General features: G+C 35.2%; 1 protein-coding gene across 2 annotated transcripts; it reads left to right on the top strand.

Moving 5' to 3' along the window:
- Positions 1–203: 203 nt before the first annotated feature.
- Positions 204–21,206, top strand: LOC100372201 (protein MEMO1-like). Of its 2 annotated transcripts, none has more exons than XM_085490919.1 (9): positions 204–375; positions 1,960–2,047; positions 2,384–2,452; positions 2,641–2,753; positions 4,680–4,791; positions 8,551–8,693; positions 13,093–13,169; positions 17,668–17,772; positions 19,029–21,206. In XM_085490919.1, exons 1-9 carry the CDS (start codon positions 321–323, stop codon positions 19,161–19,163), a joined length of 897 nt encoding a protein of 298 aa, XP_085347045.1. In that variant the 5' UTR covers positions 204–320; the 3' UTR covers positions 19,164–21,206. The 2 variants fall into 2 exon arrangements, with proteins under 2 accessions (XP_085347045.1, XP_085347040.1); XM_085490914.1 differs by lacking the exon at positions 204–375 and adding an exon at positions 1,138–1,428.

Raw genomic sequence — 21,206 nt, 5'->3', positions numbered from 1 at the left:
TCAATATGTAATTTGGAAATTTTCATAACAAAATCTTCACATGTGTGTATATTACCTCTATCGCCGCACATTAGAACAATTACAGTATAAAGGTACATGTATTGTTGATTCCTAGCTATTCGTGACACATTATAAAGAATTCTATAACATGCACCTTCGGGTGGTTATTATTTGCAATTTTTCAACAACCTAGGGAGCATTGTCGCGACTGCCATATTTAATTTGCCGGTCTCACTCAGCTGATTCATTATTGTGTCTGTGAAGGCTTCAATTTCCATCAATTTAATCGTGTTCGAATTCCCGTCAAAATAGGTCAGAAAATGTCGATTCAGTCTAGAAGAGCTACGCATGCTGGTAGCTGGTATACTCGCTCAGGTAACGGCGATTCACTGTCTCTTTTGTCCGTCAGTGAGTCATGAATGATGAATTCCGCGCTGTGTTTGTTGTTATAAATCATTGGTCTTTGCATAGATTATTGAAATGTTGTATTTTCCGCGGATGTGGTCTTATCAGCTTTGTAGTAGTTTCTCTAATGGTACAAAACCATATCAAATGTGTATTCTTTGGAATTGTGTTATTTTAGCGGGCTAGGTCAATCTAGGTCAGCGACCTCGGCTGTGACCTTGCGTGTTTGGATGTTGTGATTTTATGGTTAGTGACTTATGATCACGTGACTAATATTTGGCTGTTTGACTTTTATTGAAAATGTATATAACAATTACTGTAAAATCTTTATTAGAAACTGCGGCTTCTATTAAAATGGTACAATGCAACAGAGGGGATGCGGCTTCTATTAGAGCATCTGCACATATGAGACATGATAAATTTTTTGTTCTCAATTATTCAAAAAGAATGGGTGCGACTTCTATTAGGGATGCAGCTTCTAATACAGATTTTATGGTATATGTAATTCTTGTGTATTTTTCACAAGATTTTGTTTCTTGAGATGGTGGGAGGGGGGAGTGCAGCACCCGGATTGAATACCCATGGTTATGTGATTGCAAGTCCTATTTTGACAACCTAAACTTTTTTGATAGTTATGACGTGTTTGACTGATAGTTATTTTCATTGGCGATATTCATGTATGTTGATTTATGATTGATATGCAAATCATGTTAGCAGAAACGCTGGAAGCTGGAGCTAGATGTCTTTGAGATGCACATTTATTCTTTGATGATGTAAAAATTTTGCCACGTCACAAAAAATGCTCATGGTTTATAGTGTATTGTGTATATTGTGAAAAGCTTGTGCTCGTATCAAAGATAGAAGGGAAAGGTATATTAGGGGATAATGTCTGTTGTCGTCATTATTAAAAAAAACTGTTTGATGAGTGTGCAATAATTATTTACACAATGGATGTGAATTCCATATTTAAAAAGATTATGGAGAATAATATAGCCTTAGCAAAATATTTGAAGAGCACAGAAAGTAATTAATTAATTTTTTCTTTTATTTTACTAGCATTTTATTTTATCTCTTTTGTATTGTATGTTTGTTTTTTGTATTTCTTTGTATTTATGTTCCTAACCATACAAAAACCCTCTGAAGGTTTTTAGTAGTGTAATAAAGTTATTATTATTATTGTAGTTACTAATTGCTAATGTGTATAAGATAACTTGAGTGTAAGATCTACTTCTATTCCAAACGGTATCAAACTTGGTTCTGTTACGATCTTAGCTGGTTCTTGCCCAAGTTTAGTGAACAAGTATCTCTGTAAAAAAAATTAGATATTTAGATAAATATGAACTGTCTCATTATAATAATAATAATAATAACTTTATTTAATTAAGCACAACAATTCCAACATATTCACAGTGTGATGACTTTATTATGAACAGTAAAGGGTGCCCTCTCATGATAACTATTGTGTTTGCAGCATCTGCTTTGTATGCAAATCAACTTCAGCCTTGAAGTAGATGTGTATCTAAAATAGTTATATATATTTTGTTTTATTTACAGGGAAGGACTTATCAGCCGAGTTAGACCAATGGTTACAGGGAGCCCCCCTTGACTCTCACTATAGTCCTGCCAGGGCTATTATAGCACCGTGAGTATCTGATATGACAAGCAGTGTTATATTATATGGTGTTCATAACATTAATATCAGTTGTAATCCAATGATATAGTGTACAGCGACACAAAATAAACTGATTGAATTAATTATAAAATTAATACAAATAGATGGAACATTTCTATGTGAAGAGATGTGTTTATCTCATCACTGCATGGCACACCTAATATGTATTTACTTTGTCAATGCATGGTACATTACTTTAAATACCAAATTTAGCTTTCAAATATTGTGTGAGTGTGACTACTGGCCAATGTGGCATCATTCAGGCATGTCTTTCTTTTGTCTTGTTAAGTACCATTTTATTTGCAGACATGCTGGTTATGCATATTGTGGTAAATGTGGCGCCCATGCTTACAAACAAGTGGATCCAACCAATGTGTAAGTATACAAACATAATACGGTGATTTATGAATTTTTATATAGGGTAAAGGATTTATATCATGAGGGTATCTACAATGGAGATCTAAACATGAAGTGAAATGTAAGACAATAGACTTAAAAGGCTATTATTGCATGGATAATAGGTTAAAATGACTCATCCATAATGTTGATTGTTTTTTTTTTAGGAAAAAAGTGTTCATTCTTGGGCCATCCCATCATGTGAGATTGAGTGGATGTGCACTGTCTAGGACTGTGACCTATGACACACCTCTGTATAATTTACCCATTGATACACAGGGTAAGTAACATTGGTCAATTCCATATCTAGACTCTGTTGTGTGGTATCCTACCCAGACCCTGTGGATGGGTATCCTTACACCAGACCCTGTGTGTGGGTCACAGTCAGCTGGCGTACAAATGATAATAAAATAAAATGTGATACTGATATTTACTATATGGGAGCAGCCATGTCAATATAGCTTAAAACTAAAGAGTTGAAAAATAGGTTTCTCACATTCCAGTCAGGAAAAAATACCAAGTTTTCAGAAATGATCTGTTTGGGCAACTTTAAGGCGAATTCATTGTTTTTGTGTGGAAAAATCCCTTGCATACAAATATCTAGTTACACGAAGAACATAGAATACTTTCCTGGAGTACCTGTGGTGTGGATATCCTACCTAGACCCTGTGGTGTGGATATCCTACCTAGACCCTGTAGTGTGGGTATCCTACCTTGACCCTGTGGTGTGGGTATCATACATTGACCATGTGGTGTGGGTATCCTACCTAGATCCTGTGGTGTGGATATCCTACCTAGACCCTGTAGTGTGGGTATCCTACCTAGACACTGTGGTGTGGGTATCCTACCTAGACACTGTGGTGTGGGTATCATACATTGACCATGTGGTGTGGGTATCCCAATTACACACTGTGGTATGGGTATCCTACTTTGACCCTGTGGTGTAGGTATCCTACCTTGACCCTGTGGTGTGGGCAGCCTACTTAGACCCTGTGGTATGGGTATGCTACCTTGACCCTGTGGTGTACGTATCCTACTTTGATCCTGTGGTGTAGGTATCCTACCTTGACCCTGTGGTGTGGGCAGCCTACCTAGACCCTGTGGTGTAGGTATCCTACCTTGACCTTGTGGTATAGGTATCCTACCTTGTCCCTGTGGTGTGGGCAGCCTACCTAGACCCTGTGATGTAGGTATCCTACCTTGACCCTGTGGAGTAGGTATCTTACTTTGACCCTGTGGTGTGGGTATCCTACCTAGACCCTGTGGGTGGTGTAGGTATCCTACCTTGACCCTGTGGTGTGGGTATCCTACCTAGTAGACCCTGTGGTGTGGGTATCCTACCTAGACCCTGTGGTGTAGGTATCCTACCTTGACCCTGTGATGTGGTTAGCCTACTTTGATCCTGTGGTGTGGGTATCCTCCCTAGACCCTGTGGTGTAGGTATCCTACCTTGACCCTGTGGTGTGGGCAGCCTACTTAGACCCTGTGGTGTGGGTATCCTACCTTGACCCTGTGGTGTGGGCAGCCTACTTAGACCCTGTGGTATGGGTATCCTACCTAGACCCTGTGGTGTAGGTATCCTACCTTGACTCTGTGGTGTGGTCAGCCTACTTTGACCCTGTGGTGTGGGTATCCTACCTAGACCCTGTGGTGTAGGTATCCTACCTTGACCCTGTGGTGTGGGCAGCCTACTTAGACCCTGTGGTGTGGGTATCCTACCTTGACCTGTGGTGTGGGCAGCCTACTTAGACCCTGTGGTGTGGGTATCCTACCTTGACCTTGTGGTGTAGGTATCCTACCTTGACCCTGTGGTGTGGGCAGCCTACTTAGATCTTGTGGTGTGGGTATCCTAACTTGACCCTGTGGGGTGGGTAGCCTACTTAGACCCTGTGGTGTGGGTATCCTACCTTGACCTTGTGGTGTAGGTATCCTACCTTGACCTTGTGGTGTAGGTATCCTACTTAGACCCTGTGGTATGGGTATGCTACCTTGACCCTGTGGTGTAGGTATCCTACTTAGACCCTGTGGTATGGGTATGCTACCTTGACCCTGTGGTGTGGGTATCCTACCTAGACCCTGTGGTGTATGTATGCTACCTGATGATGTGTTATGTTAAAAACATGTTTAATTACAAAGTTGTGTAACAATCAAGAATATAATATATATTCTCAGTTGTACATACATGTCCCTGTTCTATTCATTGCAGTTTATGGTGAGTTAATGTCAACTGGACAGTTTGAAAAGATGTCAATTGAGACAGATGAAGATGAACACAGTATTGAAATGCATTTACCTTATGTTGCCAAAGTTATGGAAAGGTAATCAAGTATAACATGACAGAATAAACAAGTATGAAATAGAATTACAGATAGAGTCTTGTCATTGAGTGTCATTCTAAAATGAGCTTGCACATTGGTTTTGTCATTGAGTGTCATTCTAAAATGGGCTTGCAGATGTGAGTTTTGTTATTGAGTGTCATTCTAAAATGGGCTTACAGATTGGGTTTTGTCATTAAGTGTCATTCTAAAATGAGCTTGCACATTGGGTTTTGTCATTGAGTGTCATTCTAAAATGAGCTTGCACTTTGGGTTTTGTCATTGAGTGTCATTTTAAAATGGGCTTACAGATTGGGTTTTGTTATTGTCATTCTAAAATGGGCTTACAGATTGGGTTTTGTCATTGAGTGCCAGTCTAAAATGGACTTACAGATTGGGTTTTGTCATTGAGTGTCATTCTAAAATGGACTTACAGATTGGGTCGTGTCATTGAGTGTCATTCTGAAATGGGCTTACAGATTGGGTTTTGGCATTGAGTGTCATTCTAAAATGGGCTTACAGATTGGGTTTTGTTATTGAGTGTCATTCTAAAATGGGCTTACAGATTGGGTTTTGTCATTGAGTGTCAATCTAAAATGGACTTACAGATTGGGTTTTGTCATTGAGTGTCATTCTAAAATGGACTTACAGATTAGGTCTTGTCATTGAGTGTCATTCTGAAATGGGCTTACAGATTGGGTTTTGTCATTGAGTGTCATTCTAAAATGGGCTTACAGATTGGGTTTTGTCATTGAGTGTTATTATAAAATGGGCTTACAGATTGGGTTTTGTCATTGAGTGTCATTCTAAAATGGACTTACAGATTGGGTTTTGTCATTGAGTGTCATTCTGAAATGGGCTTACAGGTTGGGTTTTGTCATTGAGTGTCATTCTAAAATGGGCTTACAGATTGGGTTTTGTCATTGAGTGTCATTCTAAAATGGACTTACAGATTGGGTCGTGTCATTGAGTGTCATTCTGAAATGGGCTTACAGATTGGGTTTTGGCATTGAGTGTCATTCTAAAATGGGCTTACAGATTGGGTTTTGTTATTGAGTGTCATTCTAAAATGGGCTTACAGATTGGGTTTTGTCATTGAGTGTCAATCTAAAATGGACTTACAGATTGGGTTTTGTCATTGAGTGTCATTCTAAAATGGACTTACAGATTAGGTCTTGTCATTGAGTGTCATTCTGAAATGGGCTTACAGATTGGGTTTTGTCATTGAGTGTCATTCTAAAATGGGCTTACAGATTGGGTTTTGTCATTGAGTGTTATTATAAAATGGGCTTACAGATTGGGTTTTGTCATTGAGTGTCATTCTAAAATGGACTTACAGATTGGGTTTTGTCATTGAGTGTCATTCTGAAATGGGCTTACAGGTTGGGTTTTGTCATTGAGTGTCATTCTAAAATGGGCTTACAGATTGGGTTTTGTTATTGTCATTCTAAAATGGGCTTACAGATTGGGTTTTGTCATTGAGTGCCAGTCTAAAATGGACTTACAGATTGGGTTTTGTCATTGAGTGTCATTCTAAAATGGACTTACAGATTGGGTCGTGTCATTGAGTGTCATTCTGAAATGGGCTTACAGATTGGGTTTTGGCATTGAGTGTCATTCTAAAATGGGCTTACAGATTGGGTTTTGTTATTGAGTGTCATTCTAAAATGGGCTTACAGATTGGGTTTTGTCATTGAGTGTCATTCTAAAATGGGCTTACAGATTGGGTTTTGTCATTGAGTGTCATTCTAAAATGGACTTACAGATTGGGTTTTGTCATTGAGTGTCATTCTGAAATGGGCTTACAGGTTGGGTTTTGTCATTGAGTGTCATTCTAAAATGGGCTTACAGATTGGGTTTTGTCATTTTGTGTTATTATAAAATGGGCTTACAGATTGGGTTTTGTTATTGTCATTCTAAAATGGGCTTACAGATTGGGTTTTGTCATTGAGTGCCAGTCTAAAATGGACTTACAGATTGGGTTTTGTCATTGAGTGTCATTCTAAAATGGACTTACAGATTGGGTCGTGTCATTGAGTGTCATTCTGAAATGGGCTTACAGATTGGGTTTTGTCATTGAGTGTCATTCTAAAATGGACTTACAGATTGGGTTTTGTCATTGAGTGTCATTCTGAAATGGGCTTACAGGTTGGGTTTTGTCATTGAGTGTCATTCTAAAATGGGCTTACAGATTGGGTTTTGTTATTGTCATTCTAAAATGGGCTTACAGATTGGGTTTTGTCATTGAGTGCCAGTCTAAAATGGACTTACAGATTGGGTTTTGTCATTGAGTGTCATTCTAAAATGGACTTACAGATTGGGTCGTGTCATTGAGTGTCATTCTGAAATGGGCTTACAGATTGGGTTTTGGCATTGAGTGTCATTCTAAAATGGGCTTACAGATTGGGTTTTGTTATTGAGTGTCATTCTAAAATGGGCTTACAGATTGGGTTTTGTCATTGAGTGTCATTCTAAAATGGGCTTACAGATTGGGTTTTGTCATTGAGTGTCATTCTAAAATGGACTTACAGATTGGGTTTTGTCATTGAGTGTCATTCTGAAATGGGCTTACAGGTTGGGTTTTGTCATTGAGTGTCATTCTAAAATGGGCTTACAGATTGGGTTTTGTCATTTTGTGTTATTATAAAATGGGCTTACAGATTGGGTCTTGTCATTGAGTGTCAGTCTGAAATGGGCTTACAGATTGGGTCTTGTCATTGAGTGGTCAGTCTGAAATGGGCATGTAGATTGGGTCTTGTCATTGAGTGTCATTCTAAAATGGACTTACAGATTAGGTCTTGTCATTGAGTGTCATTCTGAAATGGGCTTACAGATTGGGTTTTGTCATTGAGTGTCATTCTAAAATGGGCTTACAGATTGGGTTTTGTCATTGAGTGTTATTATAAAATGGGCTTACAGATTGGGTTTTGTCATTGAGTGTCATTCTAAAATGGACTTACAGATTGGGTTTTGTCATTGAGTGTCATTCTGAAAAGGGGCTTACAGATTGGGTTTTGTCATTGAGTGTCTTTCTAAAATGGGCTTACAGATTGGGTTTTGTCATTGAGTGTTATTATAAAATGGGCTTACAGATTGGGTCTTGTCATTGAGTGTCAGTCTGAAATGGGCTTACCGATTGGGTCTTGTCATTGAGTGGTCAGTCTGAAATGGGCATGTAGATTGGGTCTTGTCATTGAGTGTCATTCTAAAATGGACTTACAGATTGGGTCTTGTCATTGAGTGTCAGTCTGAAATGGGCTTACAGATTGGGTCTTGTCATTGAGTGTCATTCTAAAATGGACTTACAGATTGGGTCTTGTCATCGAGTGTTATTATAAAATGGGCTTACAGATTGGGTTTTGTCATTGAGTGTCAGTCTGAAATGGGCTTACAGACTGGGTCTTGTCATTGAGTGTCAGTCTGAAATGGGCTTACAGATTGGGTCTTGTCATTGAGTGCCAGTCTGAAATGGGCTTACAGATTGGATTTTGTCATTAAGTGTCAGTCTGAAATGGGCTTACAGATTGGGTCTTGTCATTGAGTGTCAGTCTGAAATGGGCATGTAGATGTGAGTCTTTTCACTGAGTGTCAGTCTAAAACTGGCTTACATATTAGGTCTTTTCATTGATATCATTGTGAAATTGGCTTACAGATTGTTTCTAATCATGCCTACAATGTAATGTTTTGCTATGCAATACTCTTAAATTTAAATGTCATGTATGAATTATACACAGTGTTTCAATCAGTGTCTTCATATTGCAGTAAACGTGATCAGTTTACCATTGTTCCTATTCTTGTTGGAGCTTTGAGTACCGACAAAGAGCAGAAGTATGGAAGAATTTTGGCCAAATACTTGGAAGACCCACACAACCTGTTTGTTATTAGCTCAGATTTTTGTCATTGGGGTAAGTATACCTACTACCAATTCACTAACATCTATCTTGAGAATTAACAATAATTATTGTGTAGTTCTACTTCTCTGTGTATGTAACCAACCGCAGGAGATGCAATGAATTTACATGTACCTTCAGTATTCTGATTATTAGTATACATACAGATCTGAATATATATGGCCAATTGGCAGCCATTTTCTTTTCAAAATTTGTGTTCTCTGGATTCTTTTTAGATTCCCTTCAAATATTACACATAAATAATACATATGTATACACAAGAATTTTATTTAGCAATTTTATTAAGATTGTTCATGGATATTCAACCTTAATAAAATAAAAGTGAACAAAAAATTTGTTCTTTTGTTTCATAAGTGTTAAATAATTGTCGATTACGATGGTCATCAACTTTTGAAATTTCTTTTCCCAATGTAAAATATATCTGCAAACTTGCCAAAATGAAATTTTTGTAACTATTCCCTTAAAAATCCATGTCAAAGCATAACAAATATATAGTATTCTAAATATTATAGATCTTCTCAATGATATGAGAAATGATCATCTTATATGTGATTTTTTGAGGTATGACGAAACTGTTTTACATGTTACCAATAGTGAATGTCTCCAAAATTGCCATTTTCATGGTTGTTGACATTTTTAAGTGCAGAAAGCAGTTTGTTGACTCTACTTTTTGACTCCCATGTGTGAAGCACAAAATGGGAGTCTTTGCAGTTAGTGTGTCTGTATGTGTGTATGTGTGTATGTGTGTATGTGTGTATGTGTGTATGTGTGTGTGTATGTGTGTATGTGTGTCCGACTGTTCCACTGCTATCTCAAAAACCATACATCAGTTTTTGATGAAACTTGGTGCATAGATGCTCTGGGCCAATGCGCAGATTTGATTAGGTTTTGGTAAAAATCCATGCTCGTTAATTACCTAATTTGCATGATAATTAGCTAATTTTTAGCTGTTCTATGACTGTTCCACTGATATCTAAAGAACCACTCATTGGATTTTGATGAAACTTGGTGCATAGATGCTCTGAACATATGCGCAGATTTGATTAGGTTTTGGTAAAAATCCATGCTCGTTAATTACCTAATTTGCATGATAATTAGCTAATTTTTAGCTGTTCTATGACTGTTCCACTGATATCTAAAGAACCACTCATTGGATTTTGATGAAACTTGGTACATAGATGCTCTGAACATATGCGCAGATTTGATTAATTTTTGGTAAAAATTCGTGCATATTAATTACCTAATTTGCATGATAATTAGCTATTTTTAGTGGTTCCATGACTGTTCCACTGATATCTAAACAACCACTCATTGGATTTTGATGAAACTTGGTACATAGATGCTCTGAACTAATGCTAGGTTTTGATTAGTTTTTGGTAATAATCCGTGGATACTAATTACCTAATTTGCATAATGATTAGTCAATTTTCGGTTTTTCCACTGATATCTCAAGTACTAATCATCACATTTCAATGAAACTTGGTACATAGATGTCATATGACACTGCACAGTCCTGATAGTTTTTATGGTAATATCAGTACATATTAATTACCTAATTTGCATAATTAATTAATTTTCAGCATTTGATATAAGTAGTTAGCATTACATTTCAATGAAACTTGGTACTTACATACTCAAGGACTATGCAGAGATTGATTGTTTTCGATAAATATTTGTGCATATTAATCACCTAATTTGCATAATTAGTTAATTTTCAGCTTTTCCACGGGTATCTCAAGTACTAATCATCGCATTTCAATGAAACTTGGTACATAGATCCTTTAGGACTATGCAGAGACCTGATTAGTTTTAGGGTAAATAATTGTGCATATTAATTACCTAATTTGCATAATTAATTTTCAGCTTTTCTACTGATATCTAAAGTACTAATCATCACATTTCAATGAATCTAGAATTATGCAGACCCAATTAGTTTCCCGTAAATATTTGTGAATATTAATCACCTAATTTGCATAATTCACCAACTTTCACATTGATATCTCAGGTACTATACATCACATATCAATGAATGTACATGGATGCTGTAGGACAATAGACAGACCTGAATAATTGTGGGTTAAAATCTGTACATATTAATTACCTAATTTGCATAATTAACCAATTTTAAGCTTTCACACTGATATCTAAAGTACCGTAAAAACTCCAAAATTTCGACCGGTTTTAAATAATTGGTGTTAGAAATGTGACGTGTTTTTAGAGTCAAAATTAAGGTGCATTTTCGGACGGTCGAATTTTTCAGAATAGAAATCAGCAAATGAAAAAATGGGGATGATAGACAGTGTGCTTCATTAGTTTTTAAAAAATGCAATGTCCGTCAATTGACGTAAACTTCCTCATGTTTCACGGTAAAAGCAAAGGTCGTGGCCGAGTTGTAACTCAAAATCTAAACAAAGTCATCAATCAGTATTATGACAAGCAAAACAAAACATCAAGACGCGGAGAAGAGGTCAGCACAAAACTAATAGGTCAAAAGACAAAGCTGTCTCGCACTACCTAGGAAAACTTGCGAATGTTCGAAGTACAGGTACCCATTGGACAAAAGATACATGGAAGTTTAGCAAACGATCTCCCCGACCCAGTGCAATGTATCCGGTTAGAATCAAAGCTCACGTGTCCCTTATTTGAGGGACCAAATTCTGCCGTAAATTCGCCCCTGGATTAAAAAATAAAATGGGATTTAAGAAAATAAAATGGGACTTTTAAGGTGTATTTTGGCGTCATTTTTCGGACATTTCAATCAATCCTGCCGGCTAAAATAGAGTCTAAGTTTTACCGTAGTCATTGACGTCTGTCTATTCAAGAGTACACGTGTATGATTTTTATCATGACTAGCGTGAGCGGGTAAGCTTCCTTTCGAGAATGAGCTGTTATCACTGTGAACAATGTTAAATTATTCTTCAGATGACCAGTTTATTTTTTAAAAACAACTAATTTTTTTATTTAAAAAAAATCATGCCGTTTTCGCATCAAAATCCAAGCCAAAATATCGTACTACAACATCAATCTCTTCCGCATTGCGTTCAATAACATTAACATATTTAAATAAGCTATGGTAATTTGAACACGTTGGCATCATCCAGCTTTTTGATTGGTTAATTAGCGATTTGACCTATTTGACCTAAGAGAACATGGCGGATATCCTACAGCATCAAACGTTTATATGAGACCGGAATCATTCGCTTACGATGAAACTAAGTTGACTTTTATTTGTATTTCATAACCATTCAACAAATTTATTTTGTGTACATTATTATAATCACTACTGAGTACAGTAATAATCAACAATTCAGAAACGCAGCATGCCGAGATTTTTGTGTTCGTTTTTATTTGAAACTTCGTTTATTTAGAATATATTTTCGTTACCAATAAAATAAAAATCTCTCAGTCAATCAGAAACCCGGATTCATGCCTTCGAGGAAGGTGCCGTTTGAACGCTCACATCGGGTTTTTTTTCGTTTGAGGGAAAACTAAAACTGGTCGCAATTTTCGAATAAGAATGAGTCGTCAATTTTTAGTGGAGTCGAAAATTTGGAGGTAAATAAAACACCGAAACCCGGCAAATAAATAGGCGGCCGAATTTTTAGAGGGGTCGAAATTTTGGAGTTTTCACGGTACTAATTATTCCATTTCAATGAAACTTAGTACAAAGATGCTCTAGGACAATGTACAAACCTAATTAGTTTGGGGTAAAAATCTGTTCATATTAATTCCCTAATAAGCATAATAATTCATAATTTGTTGGTTCTAATCACATTTCAATTAAACTTGGAGACATAGATTTTCTGTTACATTGCGCAGACCTCATTAGTTTTACACTCAAATCTGGTCATATTAATTTTCTGATTTGCATAATTAGTTTTCAGCTAAGTAATTTCGAATTATATTTAATGTGTCTCCAATACTCTCAGCACATGGGAGTTCTTTCTAAGCTTTCTTTGATTTAATCAGGGTTTTGTGAGCAACAGCATAAAATAAAACCATATGTTTGAAGTCAAGAAAATTTGAAGGTAATTTTTAATGGTAGCCAACTACCTTTACCCTTGTCCTGCCAGTCCCACGTACTTTTACATTGACTTGACCAGATAAGGATTAAAGATGGCTGACTTCTAGTTGTAAATGAGAATCAAGTAGGGAGTTGAGCATGTGTGCATGATACTTCCTAGAATAGCAACTTTTCTTAACTGATTATATTCATCTAAAGTAAATAAATATTGTGGGTGATATACATTCTCATTCACTGACCACATACAGGGACTTGTCCTTTACTGTACAATATGAGCTTCAAATGACAACACAGAAACCATTGAATATTATTCAGTGTAAGTTAAGCAGTTTTTGTTTCAATATGTTTACATGCTTTTGTTAATTGCAGGTGAGCGATTCCATTACACCTATTATGATGAATCGTGTGGTGAAATCTACAAATCCATTGATGTCTTAGATCATAAGGTATGACATGAATGTGCATCATATTAGCACTGTGACCCCGGCCTAAAACATTTGGCATATACTCACAAATTATGTTTATCCACTGGGAAGCTTAAAATTTTCATGTGTTGTATGCTACATATCTGATTATAGTAGCCGAGCTGAAATTAACTTTGACATGTATGGTATGTATGGGAAGTTCTACACCAAGATGTAGATGTTGTAGGATGTTTTAGAATCAATCTGCTCTTCAGCTACTTTTGGAGCTTAGGTTAATTTGTCCAGGTAGACTTGTTTTTGACAAAGATTTTACTAGGTAAATTTGTCTTGTATCAGCTTGGTCTTCTTGGAAGTGCCTTTCACAAGTTTGGTCTTGTTTGACTTAAACGAGATTGGTCTGGCTGGACTTTATTTTAGCAAGCGTGTTTTGGTATACTTGCCTTTGTCTTGGTGTAATTAGTCCCCGTTCAGGCGCAGCCTGAAAAGGGGACTTATAATTCAGGTTTTGTCTTTTTTCCCGTCTCCAACATTTTCTCAGAAATTCTATAGCAGGTATCAGTGAAACTTGGCAGGTTGATGAACAAGTGTCTTCCGAGTATGCACGTAATTTTTTTTCCAGATCTGAAAATCCCAAGTGGGTCTTTTTCACGATTTTTATCAAAAATTACCTCTCCCGGCAACATTGAAAGAACGTCTGCGCATGCTCAGAATAAATTAATTACTGTAAAATACTTTATTTTTGCTTGCAACATTTTTTTGCTATTTTCGCTGAAGGAATGTTTCAGTTAAAATAAAATCCAGCGAATATTCCCTTTTTCCTATATTTTACAGTCAAACTTGTCAAAAATCAATGAAAATAAATTCAATACAAAAACAGCCAGAAAAAGTCTTTTCAGCGAATGATAATTCCAGCTGAAATAAAATATTTTACAGTAGATTAGATCTGTGAGTAACGCTACAGCACGTGATTTCTCCATTGCGTGCAATTTATTATAGTATTGTTTATACATGTATTCTGTTCGGCTCAGTGGTCTCATTCACTAGTTACTAGAAGAACTAGTAACCTTATTTAATTTCAAGAACTTCAAGAAGGCGGCATAAGAGACGTGTTTGCAAAGGTAAGTTCTCCAGTTTCTACAAAATTGAATGTATTTTGGGGTGCGATTGGTGTACATTCCGTGATGTACGTACGGACGTGAATATTATGATGATTGCCAGCTTTATATTCTTGTGAAAAGCCAAAAAAGCAAACAATTGTCTCCAATCTACGCAACTAGTTTGTAAATTGTATACCCTGTCAAATTACTGTACACGGACGATTAATTCATCTGGACATAGTTTCAAGTAAGTTAGTAAATCGTTATCCGGTCTTTTGCTTGTGACGCGATTTCTGAAATATCCACAACTCGGGGGGGGGGGGATGTCCCTGTGTCGATCAATTTATTCATTATATAATAGTAGGTTGCATATGATTATATTCGTATTTTTATGTTGTGAGCATTAAACTGTTAGTTGTAATGAAGATTTTGCCGATCTCGTACGATTCAACATGGCCGATGTGCAGTGACAACACGTGTATGGACGTTCGGTCGAGTAGTCTGCAACGGACCATGAAATCGCCCGGCGTTTTTTCGGCATTTTTTTTTTAGTTTTTTTTTTTAAATATTTTAGATATTTCATTCACTCCTGGCGCCTAAAAGAGTCTAATTTATATTTTACCGTAGTCATTGACACCTATTGTGAATAGCCCGAATGGGTAAGCTTCGTTTCGACAATGAGCTGTTATTTCTGTGAACAATGTTAAATTATTCTTTGAATGCTCAGTTTATATTTTGAAAACAACTAATTTTTTGATTAAAAAAAAAATCATGCCGTTTTCCCTGTCAAAATCAAAGCATAAAGATCTTGCCAGAACATCGGTAAATCTACTACCGCGTTGCGTTCACCACGAGGTCACTGAACCGTCATTAACATATTTAAATGAGCCGCGTGTAAATGAGAACAAGGCGGATATCTATCGCTTCGCGCATTTACATTCGACCGAAATCATTCGTTTACGATGAAACTAAGTTGAATATTACTTCCAAATTATATATAAATTCAACGAATTAAATTTTTGTGCGTTATTATAATCATTACTGAATAATTATCAACAATTGCAATACTTCGAAAACAAGCAAGTTATTCACTTGCGAAACACAGAATGACCAGATTGTGCTACCGTGATCATTCGCTACCGGTACTAACCACTAAGCAATGTATTCGTGTTTGTATTTATTCGAAACTTCTTTTAGAACATACTTTACTTTTCGTTATCAACAAGATTATAAAAAAAATAATGGATGTTACAGTATGTGAATTGTTTGGGGGGATTCAATTCCAACATTTCGCGATGCCTATGAACCAAAGGCCTTTCACTCTTCTCTGAGTGTGACACCTAAACCAGAGGTTTTATGGTGTATAAATTGGCACTAAATGAAAAGGCCGTTGAACCTTATTCAAATTTATAAATACATGTTATTATGTATTTCATTATGAAAACTGACTAAATTAAATGTGATCTTATTTTTAATTATGATTATGATTTATATCGGTAATGACGTTTTCATCCAATATTAATTGTGCAATTGTTAAAATGCCTACCTACACATTTATTGTTTTTGTTTCTGTTGCCCTGAAATAGACATTTGTAAAAAAAAAAAAAAATTAAAAAAATCATGCTTGATTAAAATTCAAAAAAAAAGATGTAGTCATGTAGCCCCTTCCTGTTACCTGTTTTCAACTTCTTCCAAAGTAAAACTGGCGAAGCCTTGTAATTGCCATACAATCATCAACTGTGGGAAAACTTATGATGTTATTTATTCATTTCTTTTCAAAATCTTTATTTTGTTGTCTGTGAATTAATATAATATTTGAAATGGCGTAATGGTGCAAAATATTCTCAAACAATCAGTCTTCTGATGACACTACACTGCGCATTTATGCACAGTCAGTATCCCAATGCGCGATCACAGCTTACTAAGTGATGATTGTGGTTGAAATGGAAAACTGAATACAAAAACCCAGTAATATCTCAAACGAATTTCCGTCTGCTGTGAATGCATGTTTCGTTGCATCAAATAAATAACCCAATTTAATGATTGAAGCTTGCAATCTTGTGCCATACAGGGTCAAGTGATTGAGCGATAACAAATGTGATTTTATATATTAGGTCATTGAATGTATCCAAAAACATGGTACCAATGATCTGAAATTTCAGGAGTGCTCGCGGAAGGTTTATCAATCCTGCGTATTGTCTTGTTCTTTTTCAATCCTGCATTTCAGTTACTAGAATTCATACTAAAAAAATAGTTTCTGTTTTTCTTCTAATAATTCGTCCACTTTCAAAAACAAATATTTTTCCATAGTCAAAGTGCTAGAAGAATACAAAACTACTGTGATTTCATAGCGATACCTGTAGGGCCATTGTCAATTAGTTCGCCTGATCAACACAGCGTTATACATAGGACTGATATTGAATCACGGAGAGTAAAATCTGGTGATACTAATCCCTAGAACCACTCAGATTGGGACATATGTCTTATGAACCCACATGTGTATGTCTTTGACTATACTTATTTTAACTTATTTATTTTTTTTTTTTTTTTTTTTTCAGTGATGCTGTGAACTGCTTCAATTTCGCGAGGCAATTTTTTCTGGGTTCCTACAACATGGAGTGTCAGGGACTTTATTGAAATATTGTACACAAATTTCACAAAATCCTGAATATATCTAGAAGTGAAAATTAAATGGTTTACAGTATTTTATACCCATTAAAAATGATTGAAATGCAATAATATCACTGCACTAAAAAGACTTCAAACAATTATTTGTTTCTTCTCCATTGAAGGGAATGAGCAGACCAACCTTTATCGCAACTGGCTTTCTTAATTATTACATGTACTTGCTCTGATGTTGTTCTATGTACAATGAATACATTTTAAATAATAAACCTTACTGTGTTAATAACAAATTGTATTTGACAACATGAGAATGATTCTGATGCCCAGTGGTGATGTTGAAACAAACCCAGGTCTTGGTAATATACTAAGACCTGATTAACAAAGAAGTCATGTACCGGTACATCAAGGTTCACTCAGATTTATGAATGCAGTTTCTTGAGCAAGTATACATGTATGACAAATAGTTTTGTTGCACTTGTGTACTCTGAGATTCTGAACATGGGTCAGTGGAAGTTTTTAGTTGTCAATACAAAACTAGATCATTGGAAATCACTTTATGATGAGTTGTAACCACAAAGAGTACATATTCATTCACCTGTTTGCAGATGTTCCTTGTACAACTTTATAATCAAATAACGGGGACTGTGACATTTCATGTCTTGTTGCTTTTGAAAAGCTTGATCTAGGTGAACTTGCCTCAAGATTGGTCTGGGTGGATCTGCATTTGGCTAATATAGTTGTTTTAGAGAACTTCCATACTATCAAATTGCAATTTCCAATTAATTTCTGTTTTTCAGGGAATGAATCATATTGAAAACTTAGATCCATCTGGATTTTCAAAGTATCTCAAAATGTATGGGAATACCATCTGTGGTAGGCACCCTATTGGAGTATTTCTTAATGTAAGTATCATATGTTGTATTAAATTACATGTCTAAACATAGTTAAATACAAGAGGAGAATTCAGGGCAAAGTCATTTTCATATGTAATGTGAGTGAAATAGGGATAATTATTGTAATACAATGAAATTTGAGTAGAATGGTGATATTTTTTGGTGTTACGTGTAATGCAAGTGAAATAGTTATGTATCTGTGTTACATGTAATTTGAGTAAAATGGGAATATGTATTGGTGTTACATGTAATTTGATTAAAATTGGAATATGTATTGGTGTTACATGTAATTTGATTAAAATGGGAATATGTATTGGTGTTACATGTACGTAATTTGAGTAAAATGGGAATATGTATTGGTGTTACATGTAATTTGAGTAAAATGGGAATATGTATTGGTGTTACATGTAATTTGATTAAAATGGGAATATGTATTGGTGTTACATGTAATTGGAGTAAAATGGGAATATGTATTGGTGTTACATGTAATTGGAGTAAAATGGGAATATGTATTGGTGTTACATGTAATTTGAGTAAAATGGTAATATGTATTAGTAATACTATGTATTTTGAGTAAAATGGGAATATGTATTGGTGTTACATGTAATTTGAGTAAAATGGGAATATGTATTGGTGTTACATGTAATTTGAGTAAAATGGTAATATGTATTAGTAATACTATGTAATTTGAGTAAAATGGGAATATGTATTAGTAAAACTATGTAATTTCAGTGAAATGAGGATATTTTTGATGGTATATGTAATGCAAGTGAAATGGAGATATTTTGGTGTTACGTGTAATGCAAGTGAAATAGGGATATGTATTGGTGTTGCATGTAATTTGAGTAAAATGGGAATATGTATTGGTGTTACATGTAATTTGAGTAAAATGGGAATATGTATTGGTGTTACATGTAATTTGAGTAAAATGGGAATATGTATTAGTAATACTATGTAATTTGAGTAAAATGGGAATATGTATTAGTAAAACTATGTAATTTCAGTGAAATGAGGATATGTTTGATGGTATGTGTAATGCAAGTGAAATGGAGATATTTTGGTGTTACGTGTAATGCAAGTGAAATAGGGATATGTATTGGTGTTGCATGTAATTTGAGTAAAATGGGAATATGTATTGGTGTTACATGTAATTTGAGTAAAATGGGAATATGTATTGGTAATACATGTGATTTATGTAAAATGATATAATTATTTTTTTGGTGATAATTTGACTGAATTATAACCTGCAGATTTTTTGTTTACAGGCAGTTGGTGTATTACGTGAGAAGAATGGCCAAAATATGTCTTTCAAATTTTTAAATTATTCACAGTCACAGCAGTGTAGAAATCCACGAGAGAGCTCTGTGAGTTATGCAGCAGGTTCCTTGGCAATGAGATAGATTTGGTGGTTTGGTAGTTGATAAAATACTGTATTTAGCTTGGTATATACTTATTACTCAACATCTTAGTACGTTACAGTAACAACTTTTCCCACTCTAAATAAAATTCAAAATGTTGTTTCAATTTCAAGAAATACTGTTACGGTTAATGTAAGTGTGTGTGTGTGTCATGTGATTTAACTTTATATCACATGTCATGTCAAGTCCCAATCACACAATGTATACCGTATTTGTTTTATAAGAAGCGTATGTCCAATATACTAATCAGTGAAATATTACCTATTTTGACCATCGAAACTCCTCTGTAATTTACAAAAGGGCATGCATTACTAATAGAGCAAATACAGTAGTTCTAAATGTTGCTCTGATAGGCAACGTGTACAGCCTATTTAATTGCAAATCTTAAAGTATTTACATAGAACATATAGTGTTAAATATTTCTGTAAGATATACCGTATTTATTTTAGTTTAGGTGTCACTCTAATTTAGACATCAGGCGAGAGTGAAAGGCTTTCACTGGTTCTAAAATCAGCATCACAAACAGTTGATTAGTCATAAAAATAGTTATTTGGTTTTGAAACACACAAAATTATTTTCCGAAGACAAACTGAACATCGATGATTGAATTATTTAACACTCATGGTGATAAAAGCTTATTGTCACAACATAGCCATTGTAATTTTCGTTTGTAACCTTTAACCATAGACCTTAGAAAAGGTCTATGCTTTAACCTCCTCCAGTAGGTTGTTATGAGTTAATAAACACTATAGAAAAAGTTTCTTGTTTATATTTTGACATACTCAAGGCTCCAGCTACACATAGTTGCCTATCAATCTTGATGTCTTGTCAATCTGGGGAGAAAAAATTTTCTCACATATTTACAAAATTTGCCATGTTTTAAAATCATGCATGCATGTCACAGACGTGAATGCCGACACAGGCCATGGTGAAATAGATGGCACATTTAAACATTGTTCTTGAGTAGTGTCATTGATGATGAAAAATAGTAAAGCGGAAATGTTCAAAAAATGACACCTACAAATTAGAATAAATACGGTAAATGTCCACTTAATCAAAATAATTAATCAAGAAATGCTTTTTGTTTCTATGTCATTATATACATACCAAGGGATGAAAATTATGTTGATTTAAAAAATTGACTCTTCTGTGATGTAAAAATGAGGTTACATAGATGTAGACTTAGTACCTGACATGATTGTTGGATTTGTTGTAATCTGGCTATATCATTGGATATCACTTGGCTGGTTTATACGAGTGTCGTCATGGGTACCACAATTGTCCACCAGCTCTATGAATAAGTGATACCAGGTAATAATGTTTTTATCACATGACCACTTCTGAGTGTCATTGTTTACAGAACAATGTTGACAAAACATATGGTAATTAGGCATTTTACGGAAGCTTATCAGTGGACATGCATTTGCAGCCAGTGGTTTTCGTCAATTGACAAATATCCTTATTGATATTTTTGCAAAATAAATTTTCAGTTGGCATTTACTTTTAGTTACTGTCATGCACCATGTGAGTAATTGGTGTTATCTAGTCTGAAATTCTTTTTTCACTGTGAAAAGAAATAATACTGTTACACGATTTGTTTTCTCCACATGCCTAGAACAATGTTAGTAGCATTTACTGTACCCTATCAACTCATCATATTTCACATCACACTATGAATAATGTGAACTATGGTCATGAGAAAAATCATCGTATACATACATTTTGTTGGCCATGAAGATTATTTTCTAGATGTTGTATGCGATATATTACCATGGAGTAATTACTGCATGGTCATTTCACTTGGACAACTTTATGTACCTTGGATTAACCGAGAAGATTTTTTTCAAGTTACATTAAGTGTGTTTTTTGGAGGTTTGGTTATTTAAAAATGTGTTGAAGGGAACACTATTAATGTTATCTCATTAAGTTTAAAATTTAAAAACTAGTACAAGCACAGCGTGTATCTAAATATGTATGCAACTTCTTGTTTTGAGTCAATAAAGAATGTTTTGGATACAGTATAAA

The sequence above is a fragment of the Saccoglossus kowalevskii genome, chromosome 2 (assembly GCF_978046115.1).
Source record: "Saccoglossus kowalevskii chromosome 2, keSacKowa6.1, whole genome shotgun sequence".
NCBI lineage: Eukaryota > Metazoa > Hemichordata > Enteropneusta > Harrimaniidae > Saccoglossus > Saccoglossus kowalevskii.
This window is presented reverse-complemented; position numbering and strand designations above follow the sequence as displayed.